Source organism: Habropoda laboriosa, unplaced genomic scaffold (assembly GCF_001263275.1).
Source record: "Habropoda laboriosa isolate 0110345459 unplaced genomic scaffold, ASM126327v1 scaffold81, whole genome shotgun sequence".
Lineage (NCBI taxonomy): Eukaryota > Metazoa > Arthropoda > Insecta > Hymenoptera > Apidae > Habropoda > Habropoda laboriosa.
Window position 1 is genome coordinate 787,946 of NW_017100194.1, and position 20,260 is coordinate 808,205.

Consider the following 20,260-nt stretch of genomic DNA (forward strand, 5'->3'; position numbering starts at 1 on the left):
ACCAATTATCCAAGCATAAATTTGATAATCTTCAAATCTATCCCTCTCCTACTCTGTCAATCTCCATTTCACAAACTTCAAACCTTTGTCTTCCAGAATGTTCATCTTCGAGAAGGTCGAGGGTAACGACAGCAGCTTCCACGAGTTCGAAATCAGCGGTTCGACCTACGAGCCAACCGGTGACATCTTCGTAAGAGGCAAGAAGATCCGTGGCCAGGACTACGAAACCCTCCACGAAATCTCCACTATCTGTATCATGTGCAACGACTCCGCCATCGATTTCAACGAATTCAAACAAGCATTCGAGAAGGTCGGCGAGGCAACCGAGACCGCCCTGATCGTTCTCGCGGAAAAGATCAATCCCTACGGTGCCTCAAAAGGTGGACTGGACAGGCGTAACGCAGCCATCGTTGTCAGACAGGACATGGAGACGAAATGGAAGAAGGAATTCACTCTGGAGTTCTCTCGCGATCGTAAATCCATGTCCTCTTACTGTACACCTTTGAAACCGACAAAATTGGGCACTGGACCGAAACTGTTCGTTAAGGGCGCACCTGAGGGTGTCTTGGACAGGTGCACGCACGCTCGTGTCGGCTCTAACAAGGTTCCTCTCACCTCTACCTTGAAGAACCGTATCCTGGACCTCACTCGCCAATACGGTACTGGCCGAGACACTCTGCGTTGCCTTGCTCTTGCCACTGCTGATCACCCAATGAAGCCTGACGACATGGACCTTGGTGACTCTTCTAAATTCTACACGTACGAGAAGGATCTGACCTTCATTGGTGTCGTTGGTATGCTTGACCCACCTCGCAAGGAAGTCTTCGACTCCATCGTCAGGTGTCGTGCTGCTGGTATCCGTGTAATTGTCATCACCGGCGACAACAAAGCCACTGCTGAAGCCATCTGCAGACGTATCGGTGTGTTCGAGGAAGATGAGGATACCACTGGCAAATCGTACTCTGGACGTGAGTTCGACGACCTTCCACCGTCGGAACAGAAAGCTGCCTGCGCCAGGGCTCGTCTATTCTCTCGTGTAGAACCTGCTCACAAATCCAAGATCGTTGAGTTCTTGCAAAGTATGAACGAGATCTCAGCTATGGTGGGTTGCTTGATTATTTGCTGTTGTGTATGTATTACAAGTGTAACGATTGTTATTTTGATTGGTTATTCTGTTTGTAGACTGGTGACGGTGTGAACGATGCTCCAGCTTTGAAGAAAGCTGAGATTGGTATTGCTATGGGATCTGGAACCGCTGTCGCGAAATCCGCTTCTGAGATGGTATTGGCTGACGACAACTTCTCTTCCATTGTCGCTGCCGTTGAGGAAGGTCGTGCCATTTATAACAACATGAAACAGTTCATTCGTTACCTGATTTCTTCCAACATTGGTGAAGTCGTAAGGTTTGTAAAGAGGAACTTTAATGTCCAATCTAGTGTTGCTGAATAAAATGATATATGCGAGTTGTAAATTGTTCTTTGTTAATTACAGTATATTCTTGACTGCCGCTCTTGGTCTTCCCGAAGCTCTGATCCCTGTACAACTTCTGTGGGTCAACTTGGTCACTGACGGTCTTCCAGCCACTGCTCTCGGTTTCAATCCTCCTGATTTGGACATCATGAGCAAGGTAAGTTTACTAATAAAGAAGTTCTATTTGATAATTGAAATAAATAAAAATTTATAATTCTTCTTATGATACTGTAGCCTCCCCGTAAAGCCGACGAATCTCTCATTTCTGGCTGGTTGTTCTTCCGCTACCTGGCTATTGGCGGATATGTAGGTGCTGCGACTGTTGGATCGGCTGCATGGTGGTTCTTGTACAGTCCTCATGGCCCACAGATCAACTACTATCAACTGGTAATTACTATACATACGTCTAATGTGTTGAATTTATATTTTATTTATTAATTTTAACAACGAATATTATATATTTACAGACTCATCACTTGGCGTGCTTGGGTGGTGGCGACGAATTCAAGGGCATTAACTGCAAGATCTTCACGGATCCTCATCCCATGACGATGGCTCTGTCTGTACTCGTAACCATTGAAATGTTGAACGCCATGAACAGGTACCAATCGTCTAGATGAACCTCTGTGAATGTTTCAATTTTGTATCGTTAATTTATACTTCATTTTTTTGTTTCCTTTCAGTTTATCTGAGAATCAGTCTCTCATCAGTATGCCGCCCTGGTCTAACATGTGGCTCATTGCCTCTATGGCTCTTTCTTTCACACTCCACTTTGTCATCCTTTACGTCGAAGTCCTTTCGGTATAATCATACAAGAACAACAAAAATTGCTGCTTGTTTTCTTCTCGTTATTTTATTAATGTTACGTAGTAACGTCGATTATTTCCTCTCTGTTTCAGTCTGTATTCCAAGTTACCCCCTTAACGGGTGAGGAGTGGTTTACCGTTATGAAGTTCTCCATTCCAGTGGTACTTCTCGACGAAACCCTGAAGTTCGTTGCCAGAAAGTTCACAGATGGTGAGAATCCACTTAAGACAGTGCATCATTGGATCATTCCAATGTGGGCTGTGTACTTTGGACTATTAAGTTATTTTTCCAAATAGAACGTCCGTGAAAACAAACATTTAGTCTAACAGACAATGTTTTTCCTATGGAAAACATTCTTGCAACTGAGTTCTCGGACTTGCAATTGCATTTAAAACAAACAAACAAACAAAAAAAAAAGAAACACCGAAGTTCTTCCCCGTTGCCCGGGAAGCATCGAAGATAAGTTATTAATTGAAGTGCGTTTAAGTGAGATTTTAACCAGTTTGACTGTTGTGCATGGTGTTAGTACAACCAATACAGATTTGCCACCAAGGCCCACCATGCCCGCATCACACCGTACCCTGACGTCGCTCTCAACAATCATATTACGGGTTTCAGTGGCTTCGAGTGATAAAAAGAAAAAAAAAGAGAGAGACCCATCGCAATTAAAACAATTGTGATTGTTAAATTATTTTCTACGAGTGCCTTTTAAACATTAACTTTTCCTCCGCAACAAAAAATGAAACAACACCCATCGATGTTTTTTCTAACCCTGATGATACGTTAGTACACCCCCCTTACTCCTGTCAACCTTTTCAACACCATACACACATTGCATGATGTTTGAGCACAATGCACTTCTAGAACGCGCTAATTTCTCTTCGGTAGTTTACGACGATCCTTTTTATTCTAAACGGTTGCACCTTAGTGTTCTATGTATGTCATAATATATCTGACGATGTCTTAGCCGTATATAAAAGAAACTTTTTTTTAAATACTTAATTTTCTTCGTGTTTAATTTTTATGTGAATTTTTTTTATTATTAGTAATAATTTAGTAGCAAAATATCACGAGTGAAGTTGAGTGTGAGAATTATTCAAGAATTAGTTAAAACATCGACAGAACAGGGTCCTAGAGAGCATGTTGCACCTTAATTTTGCGGTAGTTCTATTTTTGGGCACTTGACTTATAACGCACACGCACAGCAGCTCACCATATATGATTTATTTCCGTTCAGTTCACTTAAGTAATACTATTAGATGTTTCATGTTTCTCCCTTCTAATTTATTTCCTATACACACACTCTCTATTACTATCTCTTTCTGTTTAGCTCTAACCGCTTTAGTTGTTGCTTACTTTTAAAAAAAAAAAATGGTTATTGTTGGTTAATCCCTAGCATCAGGAGTGTCCGCTTCGTTCAAGACGTCAGAATTGGAACTGCCTGATCAGTTGCCGAAATGTCAACGCAGAGATTGTGCATGAAGTTTCGACAAACCTAATGGATCTCATTTACCGAACCCGTCTATTACTATGTCTTCCTTCCTTCGTAGACGAGTAATTGCATGCACAACTTGTATTACCGATATGATACATCCTAACTAAAAAGAAATGTTCACCTCGTAGAACAATCACTGTGAACGGTTAGTTAATCCTGCTGTGCTTCCCTAGATGATACTCAATTATTCTGTGTTACAACCTTACGAATCGTTCGATTTAAATTCAACCTGACTCGAGTAGGACTCAACTTCAACCGTGTACAGGTAATACGAGAAAGTAAATAATTCATCTGTATCTTAGTCTTTGTCGTTGTATTACATCAGCACGGCAGGATCATTCTAACATCTTTGCACTGTCATTGCATCCACTCTATTACCTTTACGTGTACCTAACTGGGTGTGATTTACATATGTCTGAACGATTGATGCCACGCAATAGATTTGTAATACCACTAATTTCCAGCGTGACACGGACAACAAGACTGGTGCATGTAAGATATAGAAAGAATTTAGAAACACTGAATGATCGACGGTCTTTAGTAGTCCGTGTCTCGCCGTGTTAACCCTTCTCACTCTCCAGATGGCGGTCTGAACGCGAGGACGTTCGATTCGGAGGTACATCTTTGTTCCTAATAATGACAGTTGCTGACATTTCGATTTAGTACGATTCGAGATATTGAAGTTTCTGGTGAATTGACTCGTTCATCGTGGAATTGTATAGACGAAGGACAATAGTTTAAATAAATTGTGAATAGTGGTGAATTTACAATGAACGAGTAAAGTCGACGACTACAATGACGATAGAATCGTGCGAATCAATTTTAATCGATTTCTAATGTGTCAATAAAAATGTGTAACCACGACGAACGAGATCATGAACACGATTACGCGTATTTATTAATACGTTCATCATCTATTACGTCGTGCATCGTCTGCTACAGGGATAAAGTAATTAGTATTATCTATAGTGAAAGATTAATTTAACAAAATGTAATAGCTTAGATGGTGAACGTGTTAAGTGTATCATAGTAGGCGAGATCTACCTTCTCTACAGAGTAATAGTTGCATTAGACACACTTCGATAAAATTCAGAATACCATGATCGTGTTTTATCAGACGTTCAAAACTCGATCGATCATTTATTATGAAACTACGTTGTTCAGCCTCGTGTCCAAGAGAACTATAGTTTCTTCTGTAGATATCTTCGTCTCTTCTTCTTCTTATTCTATTTACAAGTTATAAAGAACAGTGCTCGAGTATCGAACGATGTATCGAGTTCAGACCGACTATCGAACACATTCACGTACATAAACACACGTTCTACATTATACACGCGACATGCGAAAAACGGAAGATCCGGTGTCGTCACGAGTATACGTGGGCCTTTTTAACGCATCTAACTTCTGTCTTAGTCATTTCTCTCATGTTTCGGGGTTTTATAAAGAAATCGTACGACGTTATAGACGATTACGAAGGAAAGTAGTTCAACCGTGTCGAGAACCGTGTTCGTTCTTTTCCTCTCTATCTATCTATCTATCTATCTATCTATCTATCTATCTATCTATCTATCTCTTTCTATCTATCTATCTATCTATCTATCTATCTATCTATCTATCTCTTTCTTCTGCGAAAAAGGATAATTAACAAAAAGAAAGCGAAGAGTAATCCAAGCGAGCCGCATCTCGACCACGTGCAAACGCAACAAGACTGATGATGTGGCTTCGAGGAGCGGTTCGTGTGCTTTTTGCGTATAGAGAAAATTACGACGAGACGAGAACGTTTTCTCTCTGTTTCTTTGTCCACCGTTCGTTTTTGCACGGAGTGCATAATTAATTTAATTCTGCGTGTTAAAGCAGCGTCGTCCGCAGTGTTAACGACTAGTGTAATATATACATAAATATATATATATATATACATATGAATTATCGATTAGGGCGTGATACTACTTTGGTATGGGCATAATTACACTTAATCAGATCCGTGAAAACTACGATGAAAACATAACCGTTACATTTTGTGAACGCGTATCCACGTGCATGAGGTGCAGCGTTATTCTCGACGACATTTTTACTTTATTTCATTTAATTTACCATCTTCTCCTATACCCCCTCCCTTGGAACGTGTCAAAGCCTAACTAACTTGTGTGTTTTGTTTCGAAAGTAACGCAGTCTACGTCTTTTGTACAGCGTGTTATCGATCATTACGATCTTCTTCGACAAACCCTGTGCGGATTTATTATTAGACAAATCGAAAATCAGCATGAAACGTTTTCAAATGTTTTAACCCTCTCGTAACCGAATTATAACTTTTTTCGACAATTTTCTATTCACCTAGCGTTTGTAACGATGACTACATTAAAATAAATTTTTATTCGAGTACTGAAATTGCACATATGCGGCTCACAGGTAACGAAAGGGTTAACAAATAAACCTTGTTTCTTTATTTTTCTTCATTTTCTCAAATTCTCTGGAAAGAATGTGTATATGATCCAAGCACAGAGGTAATCGCGGAGATCAGGATGCCGATACAATTATCAAAAAGGAACAAACAAATAGTAAGAAAAAAAGAAATATATATATAATATATATATATATATACACACACATAGAACGGTCTGACAGCACTTCATCGATGCTCAATAAACGTTGACGAGAGAAAATTCGTTCTTTCTTGCGTTCGCACGACGTTTACGAACGTGTTTGTAAGTACTTTTCGATATATAATTGTGTGGATTGTGTTTTTCTTTTCTCTTCTCTTTTTTTCTATTGTTTTCTTTTCTTAACTATTATTCTCTTCGTTCTTCTCCTTCCTCTTACTCTTTCTCTGTCTCTCTCTCTCTCTGTCTCTATAGTAAAACATAAAAAAGGATTCGCGAAAGGGACAGAGGAGGAGCAGAGAGTGCCATCGACGAACGAGAAAGCATATAAGCGGCGTTAGGCAAGCGATGAGAACCACTGCGATTCGCCCGTTGAAAACACGATTGAACACGTTTTCGAGCGTATATCTCCTTTGATCGTCGATCGAAAGAGAAATTATTTTGAAATTCGTCGGAAATGTCTATTTTCACCTACCCATGCCCCTCGATACCCTTCTCCCCTCCACATTTGAAGAAGATATAACTCGAAACGAATTAACAATAAAATTAATTTAAAAAAAGAAGAAATAGAACTATTTTACCAAAAGTTTCGCGATTTCAGCCGGTGAATCGTGAGAATGGCTTGCCGAACGCTCTTCGATTAACCTAATCTAGTACGATAAAGCTACGATGATGAAACCACGGTCGCATCGTTCGTGCAGGAAGTACCTATTTCTAATGATAATAAGATAATAATAATAATTAATAATAATATTAATAATTAATCCGTCACGGACGCACGTCGCGACGGTGTCACGGTGTGATGATCCTAATTAATTGGACCCAAGAAATATTTCATGGTCTAACGAGTAACCGGGGCGATTTCATTTCATGTATACATACACATACGTACATACATACACAGAAAAAGGACTAGAGATGAACGATCGCGAGTTACTCGCAGGATCGTAATGAAAAAAAAAGAAAAGAAAGGAGAGAAGTAAACAAAAAATAAATAAATAAAGATAAAAATATATGCAATCTACATATACGTATACGTAATATCGTTCGACGATTGTAAATTAATATAACGATTACACAGAGAACTAGCGCGTGTCGAAAAACGTTTATTTATCCGTGTACATATTAAACATTCATTCATGCGTGCACATGTTACCGACGGAGTGTACAGTCTCGGGCAGTGTATACTCTGCCTAAGCAATGTATACATTGCTGAGATTTTTTCTTTTTTTTTTTTTTTGAGTTAAAAATATGATTTCGTGCTTTGTCTCAATATTGTACACATTTTCGACACAGTTTTGGGCAAAGTATTAACATATTAATTCGAATTAGAGATTCTCTTTTCAGTCATTGAACGTTTATTAAAATTATAAGAAAATACTTTAGAACAAAGTTTCTTTGGGAAAAATTAAAAAAAAAATAGAAAAATCAAAATTATAGGAATAAGGCAAAAAATAAGGAACTCATTTTCTTTTTGTCAATGCATACTTTAGAAGAATAGCAAAGAATACGAACGAACAAATTTACTGTGGGAAAAATTAAGAAAATCAAAATTATAAAGATAAGGTAGGAAATGAAGATATCATTTTTTTTATTCTTTTGGTAATGTATGTATTTCCCGGGCAGTGTACACATTGTCGGTATGTACATTTCGCCGGTGTTAATGCATTCACAGAAACACACAGAGATACGCGTAAAAATTCGTATTGAAAAATCGAAAGGAGAATTATAACGAGTGAAAGTATAATATATCGCCTCGCGGCTAACTACGATTTATCTCGATACGACGATTAGCGACGGTCCGACCTTTAGTGCGTTACTTGTTACAATAAAACGAAAGAATTGAAAAAAAGAAAGAAAGAAATATGGAATGATGTGTTACTAATGCGTGTTCGAAGTTTCAACGATCGGCCTACTTACTAGCACGAGTTAGAAGTCGCTCGACAGAGTACGGTTATCTCGCTCGAAAGAGTGGCATCTGCCGCGTGTACGAACATCGAACACTTAATACAATGTGAACTGTAATAAGTGTTTAGCTATCCAGAGTTTGTTTCCGATCCCCCACGATTTTCTCACAAATTTCATTCTCACTCGTCCAACTTTCCCTCCTTTTTACATCTGTCGTTTTACCCCTTACTGTACTGCGATCACCATTCTCTGGTTAAAATTGGCCGAGATCTTTGAACGTGCGTTGAACTCTCTTTTTCGTGTACAGTGTTCAACGAAAATTCTCAGACTCTGACTTCAATAATTTGTATTGATAATAATTTAATTACTATTTTATCAACTTTTATTACGATAATAATTTCCTTTTTACCGGAAGGCGGTAAAAAGGAAAACTAGATAATTTCGTCAGTTGGTAACTTTGTTGAGTGACAATTAATTTCTGAAATATTGAAAAGTGGAAAAAAGAAATTTTTGAAATTTGAAACTGGGAACTTTTGTTACTGTAATTCTCTGTTTTAATTCGAAGTCTTTGTCCTAATTTCCCAATTTCCAAATTAAACTACTGAAAAACTCTGATAAAAGTGTGACAAACACTCAGAGAACTCTATCACTTTTAACCACCGATGAAATCTTAATCACAAATTCATCGAGGACCTCGATCATCATCCATCGACGCGCAAAGAATCTTCTAGAATGGAGATCTCGCCAACCAAGGAGCCGGAAGTGGAGTAAATACACCATCATCACGATCACGGCCATTTTGTGTCTCCCCGGAGTTGTTGTTTGAATTTTCTGCATGCAATCCTCTGGATCGATCAAAATGAACGAGAAAAAAAAATGTAATAAAATACAAAATACTATCATTGTCGCGTTGGCCTGAAACGACCAACACAACCAAAAAAAAAAAAAAAAAAACAACTGTATTCCTAATCGAAGAAGTTGTCCCCGACACACTTTTTTTTTGCTAACTCCTGCCTGCTGGTGTGTGAAAACAATTCAGTCACGGAACAAAAAGGTGGAGGAGACGTTCGTTCCAATCCAAATCGTGGACCATTCAGGTAACAATTTTTATTTTTCCAAATGTTTCTTTTCCATATTGGTTCATTTTCATATTTATTATTCTTATTCTTATTATTGTGCCTACCCCTTGCCCCCGCGAATTTGCCCCCCTTAGAGAACATTACGATACTAGACACGATGATTTGCGACAATTACTGCGACAGTGAGAAAAGACTTGGACGAGAGCGAATTTGTAATTTGTAGTTAGTTTGCTTCTACTCCAAAGTAGTTTTCCAATTTTTGCTATCCCGTGATTGACTTTTGAGTGAAGCTTCAGTAGATGCGAAATTCTTCGTTTCACGCGTTGCGTACGGAGTGCGAAGTATTTTATTTATTTTTTTATAAGTTTAACACAGTACTCCTTGAATTCTTTTTTTTTTGTTAATAAAAATTGAGGAATTAAGAATTTAAAAAAGGCAAAATTTTCAGTTAATATCTTTCACTCGATCTTCAATTTTTCCGCCGTTTGCAAAGCCACTCTTGGACTTAATAAAGCAAATAAACTTAAAATGGTCAGTATTTCACAAAAGTCTAATTGCGATATTCCACGATAGAAGTATCGAAGAAAATTCACGCAAAATTCGTACGCAACGCGTTAATAGGAAAACGAACGAAATCTCCATTGAAAGGAAAGAAGTATTCCGATTAGACGATCTGCCGGAATCACTTTTCGAGTCGAAACCGAGGATGACGCCACGGACCAGAAACCTTTTACAACACGACTCCCACAAAAGAAAAAAAAAAAGGAAGACACACGTCGACGATACAATACGTTAAAAAAATGTCCTCCTGGCACGTCAGATTTTTTTTCTCCGGGGCAAAATTTCGCTCTTGAATTAATCGTGATTACGTGTGATATGCTTGCAGTGGCACCGCCAGTGAAGCCGGTGAAATAAAGCTCGGGAACGCGATAGGACGCAAAAATCGACACCAGTCCGGAAACACAGAGAAAATCGTCGGAAAAAAAAAATATACAAACTAAAATGGCACTTAAACAACACCCACCCAATCAACAACAAGAACCCGCAAGCTGACCGATGGGATCGAGATCCGAGAGAGACCGACACGGGACAACACTGTTACACATTCAAGAGCAACACTTGAAACACACTTTTAGACACAGTCGTACACGAATTATACACGAGAGAGTATAATAACCAGGATGCGTACAACACGTAAGGGAAAAGGAACAGAATGACGAAAATTCGATGATTTTTGGGGCGCGCTTGTATTTCTTCCTCGAAGGTTCGAGTGTATAATCTCGGTGGAACGAGTATAGTGAATATTTGGAATTTCCTCGATCGAAGATATCGAACCGGGTGTATAAAAGTATCGTCTCGACGGTTCCACGGGTGTTCTTTTTGTGTTCACGACGATTTTCCCTTCGGGGCTACTTTTCTTTTTCTCTTTAGTCCATTTGTTCAAATAGAAAAAGACGAGGCGCGTTGCACGTCGTTCTCTCGCCGGAGGGATAAGTGTATTTAAGTATCTCAAACAAAAAAATAAAAGACTAGAATAATACGGAAAATACAAAAAAAAAAGAAAGAATGACGATGGTAACAAACGAGATCGACGCGAGAAAGGAGGGAGAGGAGAAATGTTCTAGTTCGAATATTACAAATATAATTGAAAAAGAAAAAACAGGTGCATCTGAGAAAAAACGCTTCTGTGTAGAACAATTTGAAAACGCCTCGCTATACTCGTTCCACCGATACAATGCTCAATTGATAGTGAAACTGCGCCCTGCTAGAAGGGCGTGTTCAGCGTGTGATTCGAGGAGACGACACTGGGAGGGAGGGAGAGGGCACACGACATCCAGACACGCGCACGCAGTGAAAACGAGATCTAGAAAGAAAGAAAAAAAAAAGAAGTACAATCGAAAATGGTATAAAACGCACAAATCTCGAATGTCTCGAGATGGTCCACAAAAAAAAAAAACAAAAAAAAAACAGAAAAGCGGACGTCTAATCGGAGCAGCTTGGTCTAAGCGGGAGATCCTCGAAGAAACGTAGAAAGAACGCTGTAGAAGAAGAAAACCAGAAGATTGTCGATAGACGATTGGATCGAAATTTAATATTGCTTCTGCCTGTGTTATGTTACAGTAAACGAAGCGGTCGTCGACAAGTGGGCTTAAGGCTTGCCTCGAGCACTTGCGCAAAACTAGAGAGAGAGATCCTCTTCTTTGTCGGGCACAAACGAGAACGAGCCACGAGAAACAGAGATCCAACAGCAGAGAACAAAGGAAAAAACAAAAAAATTACAAGAAATAATTCAGATAACAGTGTAACGATGATAATAATAATTATAATAATAATAACGTAACGAGAATAGTAGGAGAAACCAGGAGCGAAACGACGGAAGAGACTGTCGCGGGAACGCAGATTTCCGCGCGAGTAGAATAACGTGTGAGAAAACGAAAGAACGATGATTTTCTTCTTCTTTTTTTTTTTTCCAAGTAGAGAGATTCGAGAATTTCGACGTTCGCGATTTCGTAGAAATGGACGTCGTGAATGATGGATAAGAGGGGTGACGACGACGATAGATCGCCCCTCCTCCCTCCCTTGAATCGTGTTCCACGTCCCCTTGATTTCCTAGCTGGCTAATTCACGCACCACGCACTGCCGCTGCTCTTCCGTTTCGTCGTCTGCGTGGACCGGAAACGAGCCACTTTTGGTGAAAGAGGAAACACAGCGATGGAAGTGAACGATCTTGGGTGGAGATTTCGAAAGTAAAAAGAAATTGAAGGAGAATAACGACGTACCGGATGATGTACGAACGACGGAAAGGAAAGAAGGAAAATGGATGAAATGAATATAGTTGTTACAAGACTATTTTAGATCTTTCGTTGATTTAATTCTACGTAATTTTCTTTTTGATAGAGTTTTACTTTTTGATTAGAGTTCTCTTTTCGATTGACATTCTATTTTTTTCGAGCTAATCTCTTAATCTCTAACTAATTACTTTCGCTATTTGTCCGTCTGTCTCTCTTCTTTGAGTTTCTTCTTTCTTCTTCTTCTTTCTACCACTTTCTCTTCCTGTCTGTCTCTGTCTCTATCTGAACTTCTACCAATTCTTCTCTTCTAATCTCCTCCACATTTTATTCTTTCTTTCTAACAACTCTAACTGTTCTAACTGGATACTTTATATTTTCTATTCCGAAAGAAAGAAACGCTCTGTATTATCTCGAAAGATCTCCCCTTGAATATCGTATACTCAGGGTTCCCCCGTTTGAAGAAACTCTCCAGTAACCACTGTACGTTCCAATCGACGTGCCACCGAAGGAACAGCCTCTGGAACGCGAGATTACACACCGTCGGCCAAATTTCTGCCAGCCTGGAGGACGCTGTTTCGTTACGACCGTCGACTTCCGAAGAGAGAGAAAGAGAGAAACTGAAGGAAACGTCGACGCGAGAAGCGAAGAGAGAGAAGTGGAAGTTCGGAAGATTCGAGGCTCCGGAGGAGGGACGAGGACGACGACGGCGGAGAACCAGCGGCGGAAACGGTGAAGAAGAAAGCGCGGTGAAAGAGTTGGAAGAAGCGTTGCCTCCCTTTTGTCGTCGGATCGAGTGGTACACTGTTTGTAGGACGAATGTTTAAAAGAATAAGAAAACGGGGAAAAAATGAAGTGTATTCTGATCGGTGACGTAACTTTCAAAACGAGGCTTCCGGCCGTTTCGTCGTTTAACGTTGTAAGTTCGAACAAGAGGTAATTTGAGTCAGAGGTGATCGTCGGAAGCCTCGGGGAAAAATCGCTCGCGAAACTTACGCCGCTAATTTAAGAGACGGAAGAAAAAAACAAACAAGCAAAAGATGCGAGGAAAAAAATCAATCGACGAAGCTCGCGAGATTTTAACCACATTGTACATATTAAGAGAGAAAAGAAAAAAAAAAACAAAGAAGCAAAATGAGATTACGTTACACGCGCGATGTTTAAAATGAGAAATTGATTATGATTAAGAGACATTAAATATATATATACATATTTTTTTTTTCTTCGTGAAGAAAGCGCACAGGCGATTTTTCGATTCAGCCGAATAATAATAACTAGGACGCCTCTCGAGCGAGAAGGATTCGAATCGACAATAGCCGGACCTCTGTGCTCTTCTCTTATTTATTTACTTTTACGTTTATTTTTTTTTTTTAATCACCTTCGTTTCCTTCGTTTGGAGTTTCTTGGTTTTTAACGTTTAATTAAGATGGAATTTAACTGCCTGTGAATACTTTTTCTGTGAATATTCTTAGGAAACATTATCTTTCTTTTATTCCTTCTTATCTTACCCACCCCCTTCAATTTTTTATCACTCTTCTTCTTCGCCGATCGATTGCCTGTTTCTTACGATCGGGGCTACCGATGGAGAGAAGCTGCTTAAACACTTCCATTCACTTTTCTCTCGTTCAGAGACAACGTTGGATTCCTTCCTTCCGTTTCGTATGTTGTATTCCGCGTGAGTCACGATGGCGGCGATCAACCTGGGTGTGAAAACTCTCGAGCGTGAAGATTCCAATCGGTTTCACTTTCACTCGTCCGCGCCAGGAAGACTGTGATCGGTAACTTCTTATCGGAGATTTTGCTGCGAATTCCACTGGCCGAGATTGAGCCTGGTGAAAGTACGTCGTTTCGACTAGTATTAGAAAATTAAACGGTAAACAGTGAAATTTTTGAGAAGAATGGTAGATTGGTTCGTTAAAATTTCGAATTAACCGCGTTGCGTGGGAATTTTGAAAATTCTGAAGGATCTTCTGAACAAGAAATAGCTAGAATTTGCCAAAGAGTAAATTTAAAGTATCACGATGAGATCGTGTAATTTCCCATTTTTGGCTGGTAGCATAATGCATGAAGATCTTGAGGAACTTGGAGTCATCGATAAGAGAAAAATTAACGAAACGTGCAACGATGTCGTTTTAATTTTGAATTCTCTAATTCGACACTTTTTAAACTCCGTCTTTCTCTAAATATCTTCTAAATATCGTTAATTATTAACACTTTTTAAACATATCTTCTAACTAGTAGATGCTTAAAGCTTTAAGCGTAAATCTTTTACTAATTCTACTGTTAAAAAAGATCGATTAAAAGGACTCTTGTTAAATCTACTGTACAGTAAGTTAAGGATATTGTTACGATTTATTGTTATTAAATGGAAAGCGATCTGAGGATAATGGAGGAGTTGTTGGCGAACTGGACGCCATATTGGTTGTCCAAAGGACGTTCTCTAATCGTTCTCGCTCGAATCGTCCGATCGAGGAACTTCGTTACTTTCTTTCGTGAACGATGGCATACTTTGCGTTGTTTTTCAATGTACGTGAACATTTCTGTACGAATAAAGGTTTGGAAATAATTCAGTCTACTTCAATTTATCAAAAACTGGTGTCTCGTGTCGGTAGAATAGAAATTTAACTGACATTTTCAGCGATTCGTCGAGAGTCGTCGTTCAGAATTTTTGAGAAATTTCAAATCCTCCGAATTTTTCTTTCTTCGCAAGAAATCGTCCATTTTGTAAAACTTACCATTCGCAATTTATTAAAAAAAAAAGAAAAAAAAAACAATTTTACTGCAATTGACATGAAAAATTGGAACGTTTTAGGTAGAAAAAGTAAAACAGAGAATATTTTACAAAAATCTCTTTATTTCCTATATCCTATAGAGATATCACATTGTACATATTTGCTTCTCATTGCTTTCATCCACATCGGAACATTCTTCGATGATAATCACTCGCTCGTGTCACTCATACCTCGAATAAAAATTACAAACTATACAATGGTCGTTCGTTATGATTCCACGGCTGTGTGTCATAAATAAATACAGGATAACGCTTTCAACCGGATGTTCTCCAATATGGAATCGTTTATCGGAGAACAAGAAGATCGAAGATGGAGGTTGTTGTTAACTTAACGGTGTCTCCTTCGCGATCTCCTGTAGTCTTTGGTTGAACAATTCGCGAATTTCGCTGACAGGCTTCACCAGGTAGATCGGCACGTTATCATCTCGCCTCTGTAATAAATTAACAATAATTGATTAAGATAATTACAATTCTTCAATGCAGAGTGCTTCGAAAAAGTATCAACACTTATATGAAGAATTTGTGTACGCATATATCTTTTTCATTTGCAAAAGAAAAGAAAATTTTTAAGTTTTGAAATGTCTGAAACATAGATAGTAGACACAGAGCTAAATTTCGTCTGTGAATCTACTTTACCGACCGATTCAATCTTCTCGTTAATTCTACCGAAGTGAATCATCGATCAGTTTGTAGAATTTCTTACTCGTTTCCTTTAAAAGGACATTTCAATTAAACTCGACGAAACGACTGTAATAACTAATTTGAACGAAATAAAGATGATCTAAGGACCATCATCGTTCAGCCATTATTCGTCACAGTTTCACTTTCATCTATCTCTCGCTGGTTGTAAGCGTTTGAAAGTAACAATAACAGTGAAATTGACGTGAAATACCTGAAACAGAACTTCACCCTCGAATTCGACGAACTTTTGTTTCCTCGCTCTCAGCAACAGCCCCACACATTTGTCGCTGATGTGAGTGTAAATATTGAACAGATCACCGAACGTGATCGCGGTGATCTCTGGTTGGTCCCGGCATGGTGTGCCCTCTTGATAAATGATCTCGCAGAGTTCGAGCACCTCTTTGAGAATGTGTGCCGTGGCTTTGCGGCCGCGAATGTCTGTCAGGGAGCCAGCTTTCGGTCTGAAATTAACCATACGTTCGTTAATTTTATTAACGCCGGAATATTTCACCGTTTCAATTGATTCATGTAGCTGTATTATTTTTCTATTCGTTCTGAAGGTTTGCATAATTCTTATTCGCGATAATTTCGATAATTTTTATGCGAAATAATTTTCGTTCGAAGTTATTTTTAATAATTTCAGTAATTTCGAGTATTTCTCTTTCTTGAAAACTTCAATTTCGTTGATATTTCCTCTGGTGGTTAATTTGTAAGCGACATTTTCTCTCACCTGCCATATTCCTCCTTGGAGAATTTTCTCTTCTCGGTATTCAAGCCAGATGTGAACGGATTTTTGCTCTGCTGGTCTTTGTGCTTGTTCGCGTACTGGTCAAACATCGCCACTTTGTCACTGAGCGAATCCTGAGGCATAGAATCGTTTGAATTGTAATTAACCGTAAATTACGTCGACGTATCTCTACGAAACATTCGCAATATTCAGCAAAAATAGCCACGTTCACTCTAATTACATTTCGTAATTTTGATAAAAACAAAGGAATGCATTGTCAGTCACGTTTCGAGCACGCCACAATTATCACGCAAATATTCGACAAAATTAGTCAGCTTCGCTCTAAAAATTTCATAATTCTTAGCAAAATGAAGAAAAAAAATTGAATTTAGTCACGTTTCGAGCACTTTTGCATACCAAAATTATAACGTAATATTCGATCAAATTAATGTCACGTTCACTCGATAGATTTCTTTCCTTCCTTTCACGAAGGCGAAGAAGTTAAAATTTAAACGAGTGCAATTTCAGTCGCGTTACGGAATTATTACATAATGTGTACATCTTTCTCGCATTCGTTGCACAAATTGCGTCGAGGAAAATTCGAGTGTTATAGGAAACTACGAATTGAACAAACGAAAACACCTTTGTCACGACGTATCACGGAGTGTATTTGAAGTTGTTAACGAGCAAGAAGAAGCACGACTGCCGAGGAAACGCAGCTCAGTCGAGCGAGAACTAACATCGCACTGTTGGAAGCAGCGTCGGGGCTTCTAATCCCCGGGTGATCTGGCTGAGAAAGCATTCGCCGCGCGTAATCGTGAAAGCAGCTCGCGGATACGTCCTTCTCTCGTGTATTTACAGTCACTTGGGATAACATTTGAACTTTCGATGCTTCTCGCTGTTTCATCGAGAAGATCAACGAGATGAATATTGTGATTAGCTGGGCGTGAACTAGCTCGAGTTAGAAGCATCGAGAAAACAGATAACGATGATTGGGTGCAAAAAATATGAAGTTTGTTGAAAGATGATAAAAATAGAGATTTTATGGTTTGAAATGGTGAATGAAAGAAGTTGAGAAATTTGTGGTATAGAAATTTCGAAGATATTTAGATCGAAAAGTGGTTTGAATTTTAAAACACTTTCGGCGCGTCAATTTCGAAGCTGTTCTACTTAAAAACACCGTTTAGAGGTTCAGAAAATTGCACTAATTGGAAATTTTCGTTGCGGGTTAATTCTAGAAATTTATTGTACGGTTCAAGTATTAAAAAGACAACAGTGTCGCCTAATCAGCGTGGTTGGGAGGAGGAATGTTGGACGTTGGCCAAGTTGGACCATTTAAAGAGCGGCCCTGGCCATAAAAGACACCTAGATGGCATCCTGACAAATTCTCGCGTCGCACACGCTCTGCACGTGAAACGTGTCGTTTTCTTGAATCGCGAAAAATGATCACACGACCGCGTATCAATTACTTCAACGGTGCTTAATGAATACATTGACTTCTGATTTCGCCTTGCGGCGGGAATTTATCTGGCTGTTTGCACGGGAATAAATTCCAACAGCGTTGCGAATTCGCCTAGTGGAAGAAAATTGTCGTTGGAGTTTTTACTGCTTTATAGGAAATTGAGAAATGCATTTTTTTTTTTCGGTCGTTTAAATTTCACGATTTTTCACTTGTAAAAGCTTCTTTGAAATTTTCAATATCTACAATTAACTCTTTCTTCTTTGCAATTTTAAATATTCACAATTTTCACTTAAGAATCACCTTTCTTAAGCTCATCTGGACACTGGTAAATACTTCCTTACAGCTTTGTCACGTTTTACGCTAATAATTACAGAGTACTAGAGAAGAAAATTTTCAGTAAAATTATAGTTGTTAAGAAAAATTAGACTTCGTAAAAATCACACCAATGTGATAAAAAGAGTTTCCAATATTCTACGACAAAGTAGTGCAACGACAGAAAATCAGACATAAAAGAAATGCATTATATTGGCAACGAAGATTGCACAAGAAGCAAACTTCAATTTTTCCTGAAAATTTGACGCACTGAAGACTCCATCGATATTCGACAAATTCGTCAGAAACTAAAGCACGAAAGATTCACTCGGAATCTGGAATAAAAGGATCTCTGGATACACCTGGTGATTCAGTAGAATAGTCTTGTTTCGAGCAGCCAGACCAAACGAGTTCATTGTCAAGGCTGAGTAAACCTGCCACACACCTAACAACAACATGCACACTCCGTTCAATTTAAATGAAGCACTATCTTCAAGAGGATACTCACATACATCACCGAAGACATCTCTTCACCGTGTGTATTCTTACAATTTAATTTAAAAAAACGACAAAGTCAAAAATCGTCGAGTAAAAACGAAGAACAGAAGAGAGAGATTTGTGGAAGAACGATTTAAATAACTAATTAATACTGTTCGGTAGATTACTATTGTCGAGAGGGAAATTTCGTTCGGGATACTTTTCGATACTACTTTATCACCGCGACGTCTCGTCTCTCTCGTGTGAATGCAGCGTCGCGACGCCGCGCGTCTTTTTATAAGACGCCAGCTACGTCAAAAACGCTCCCACCAAGTGAAATTCCGCCGGGCGAAATATTTGCCGCGTTTACGAGCCAATTCCGCGCGGATCCGCGCCGCGCCAGCCGCTGCCAGCACCGGAAATGATAATTCTTCCGCTGCGTCCACCCTTTTACACGACCACCGTGTTCATTCATTAACCGTCGCGCGGATCTCTTCCCCGATTCTCGAGGGTTTCTGGAATTCGCGCGGTTTGTTTGGAGTGAAAACGAGACGTCGATGGGAATTCCCGAAGCTGAGTAATTGAGGGAAATAACTTGATTTTCGTCGCGACTTTTAGTCGAAGATTGTTCGAAATTTTAGTAGAGTTTTGTTTTTACAAATTTCGCCACTATTCGAATGAAATGTTATTTAAATTTAAATTAAATCGAATGAAATCTTATTCGAATAAAGTTCCATTTGAAATTTTATTTAAATAAGATTTCATTCGAATAACGCCTAATCGAGGCGTAGAAAGTATAAAGAGCGAACTGACAAATAGCAATTCTTGAGAATGAAACGTGAATTTAATTATTGCTAAAATTACAGCTTAAACCTAAGTTTGTCCGGAATGTTCAGTTTACCCTTTCTATCCTCAACGCCTCGATTGTTGTCAGAGATAATAGGGATAAGAATAGACGAAGGGGGAGAGTGATGGTTTTCACCAGGAAAGGTATTTTGATTAGGGAAGTATTTCTTGCTTTTAAGATTGGACAAGAGGAGAATGATCGTTGGTAGGATCATTTGAAATTTGTGCGAAGTTATCAGGGAAAATTTTTAAATCTAAAAAACTAAATTTAGAAGTATAGGACAAATCGTGAAATCCATATTAATCACGTAATTACATGTACTAATTACATTTAAAATGAATGCTGCGCATACTTAGACATACGGCTAATTCGCCATTCCAAACCTATGTATATACATTTCGGTGTCTCACCATTTGTGTCATAGAAACTTGTTCCATTTTATTAATAGCAAGTAGCCTAATCGCGTAAGAATTCGCGAGGAATCGTAAGGGAGTGTAAGTGCGGTAGAAACGGCGATAGGTTGAATAGGAGTTACGTTCTTTCGTGGAACGTTCCGTTTCAAAGAAATACGTGTCGATCTAACAGAGAAAATACGCGAATACGCGAGATCGAAGGTTCATTTGAACCGATACGAGTAAATCTTTCGCGTTTCGATGCTAATTTTAAATGGTAACATCTTCCGATGAAATTCCAGTCGTTGCACATGGCCATCGTTTTGGGCGTTTCGGTGGCTAAATTAGACGCCCGATACGCAGTTCATTTGGAAGGAAGAGCCGCTGAATGAGTTATTCGTTGGATGCCCAAGTGTTCTGCTCTTT

General features: G+C 38.9%; 2 protein-coding genes across 7 annotated transcripts in view; one reads left to right on the top strand and one right to left on the bottom strand.

Annotated features, from left to right (window-relative positions):
- Positions 1–12,190, top strand: part of LOC108570288 (calcium-transporting ATPase sarcoplasmic/endoplasmic reticulum type) — a 55,769-nt gene extending 43,579 nt beyond the window's left edge. For 2 of the 5 annotated variants that reach the window (XM_017932126.1, XM_017932125.1), the window contains exons 7-13: positions 97–1,102; positions 1,183–1,403; positions 1,492–1,627; positions 1,705–1,857; positions 1,938–2,071; positions 2,154–2,271; positions 2,370–2,588. In XM_017932126.1, the coding sequence (XP_017787615.1) occupies positions 97–1,102; positions 1,183–1,403; positions 1,492–1,627; positions 1,705–1,857; positions 1,938–2,071; positions 2,154–2,271; positions 2,370–2,573 (1,972 nt within the window). In that variant the 3' untranslated portion in view covers positions 2,574–2,588. Of the gene's footprint in view, positions 1–96; positions 1,103–1,182; positions 1,404–1,491; positions 1,628–1,704; positions 1,858–1,937; positions 2,072–2,153; positions 2,272–2,369; positions 2,589–3,673; positions 3,833–10,242; positions 10,877–11,477 lie in introns of those variants that run through there. The other 3 variants (XM_017932128.1, XM_017932129.1, XM_017932127.1) reach the window with 3 other exon arrangements.
- A 2,830-nt stretch (positions 12,191–15,020) lies between these two features.
- Positions 15,021–18,856, bottom strand: LOC108570262 (actin-binding Rho-activating protein-like). Of its 2 annotated transcripts, none has more exons than XM_017932095.1 (4): positions 16,987–17,041; positions 16,348–16,478; positions 15,829–16,078; positions 15,021–15,367 (listed from the first exon to the last, which is right to left on the bottom strand). In XM_017932095.1, the coding sequence occupies exons 2-4, from the start codon at positions 16,452–16,454 to the stop codon at positions 15,260–15,262; spliced, it is 465 nt and encodes a 154-aa protein (XP_017787584.1). In that variant the 5' UTR covers positions 16,455–16,478; positions 16,987–17,041; the 3' UTR covers positions 15,021–15,259. The 2 variants fall into 2 exon arrangements, with proteins under 2 accessions (XP_017787584.1, XP_017787583.1); XM_017932094.1 differs by lacking the exon at positions 16,987–17,041 and adding an exon at positions 18,627–18,856 and having other exon boundaries at positions 15,022–15,367.
- Between the last annotated feature and the right edge of the window lie 1,404 nt (positions 18,857–20,260).

Bases quoted from the DNA above. Each gene is read 5' to 3' on its own strand.
- LOC108570262 (XM_017932094.1), bottom strand. The intron at 16,079-16,347 runs GTGAGAGAAAAT...GGTTAATTTCAG, and splicing joins TCCAAGGAGGAATATGGCAG to ACCGAAAGCTGGCTCCCTGA. The intron at 15,368-15,828 runs GTATTTCACGTC...AATTTATTACAG, and splicing joins AGGGTGAAGTTCTGTTTCAG to AGGCGAGATGATAACGTGCC.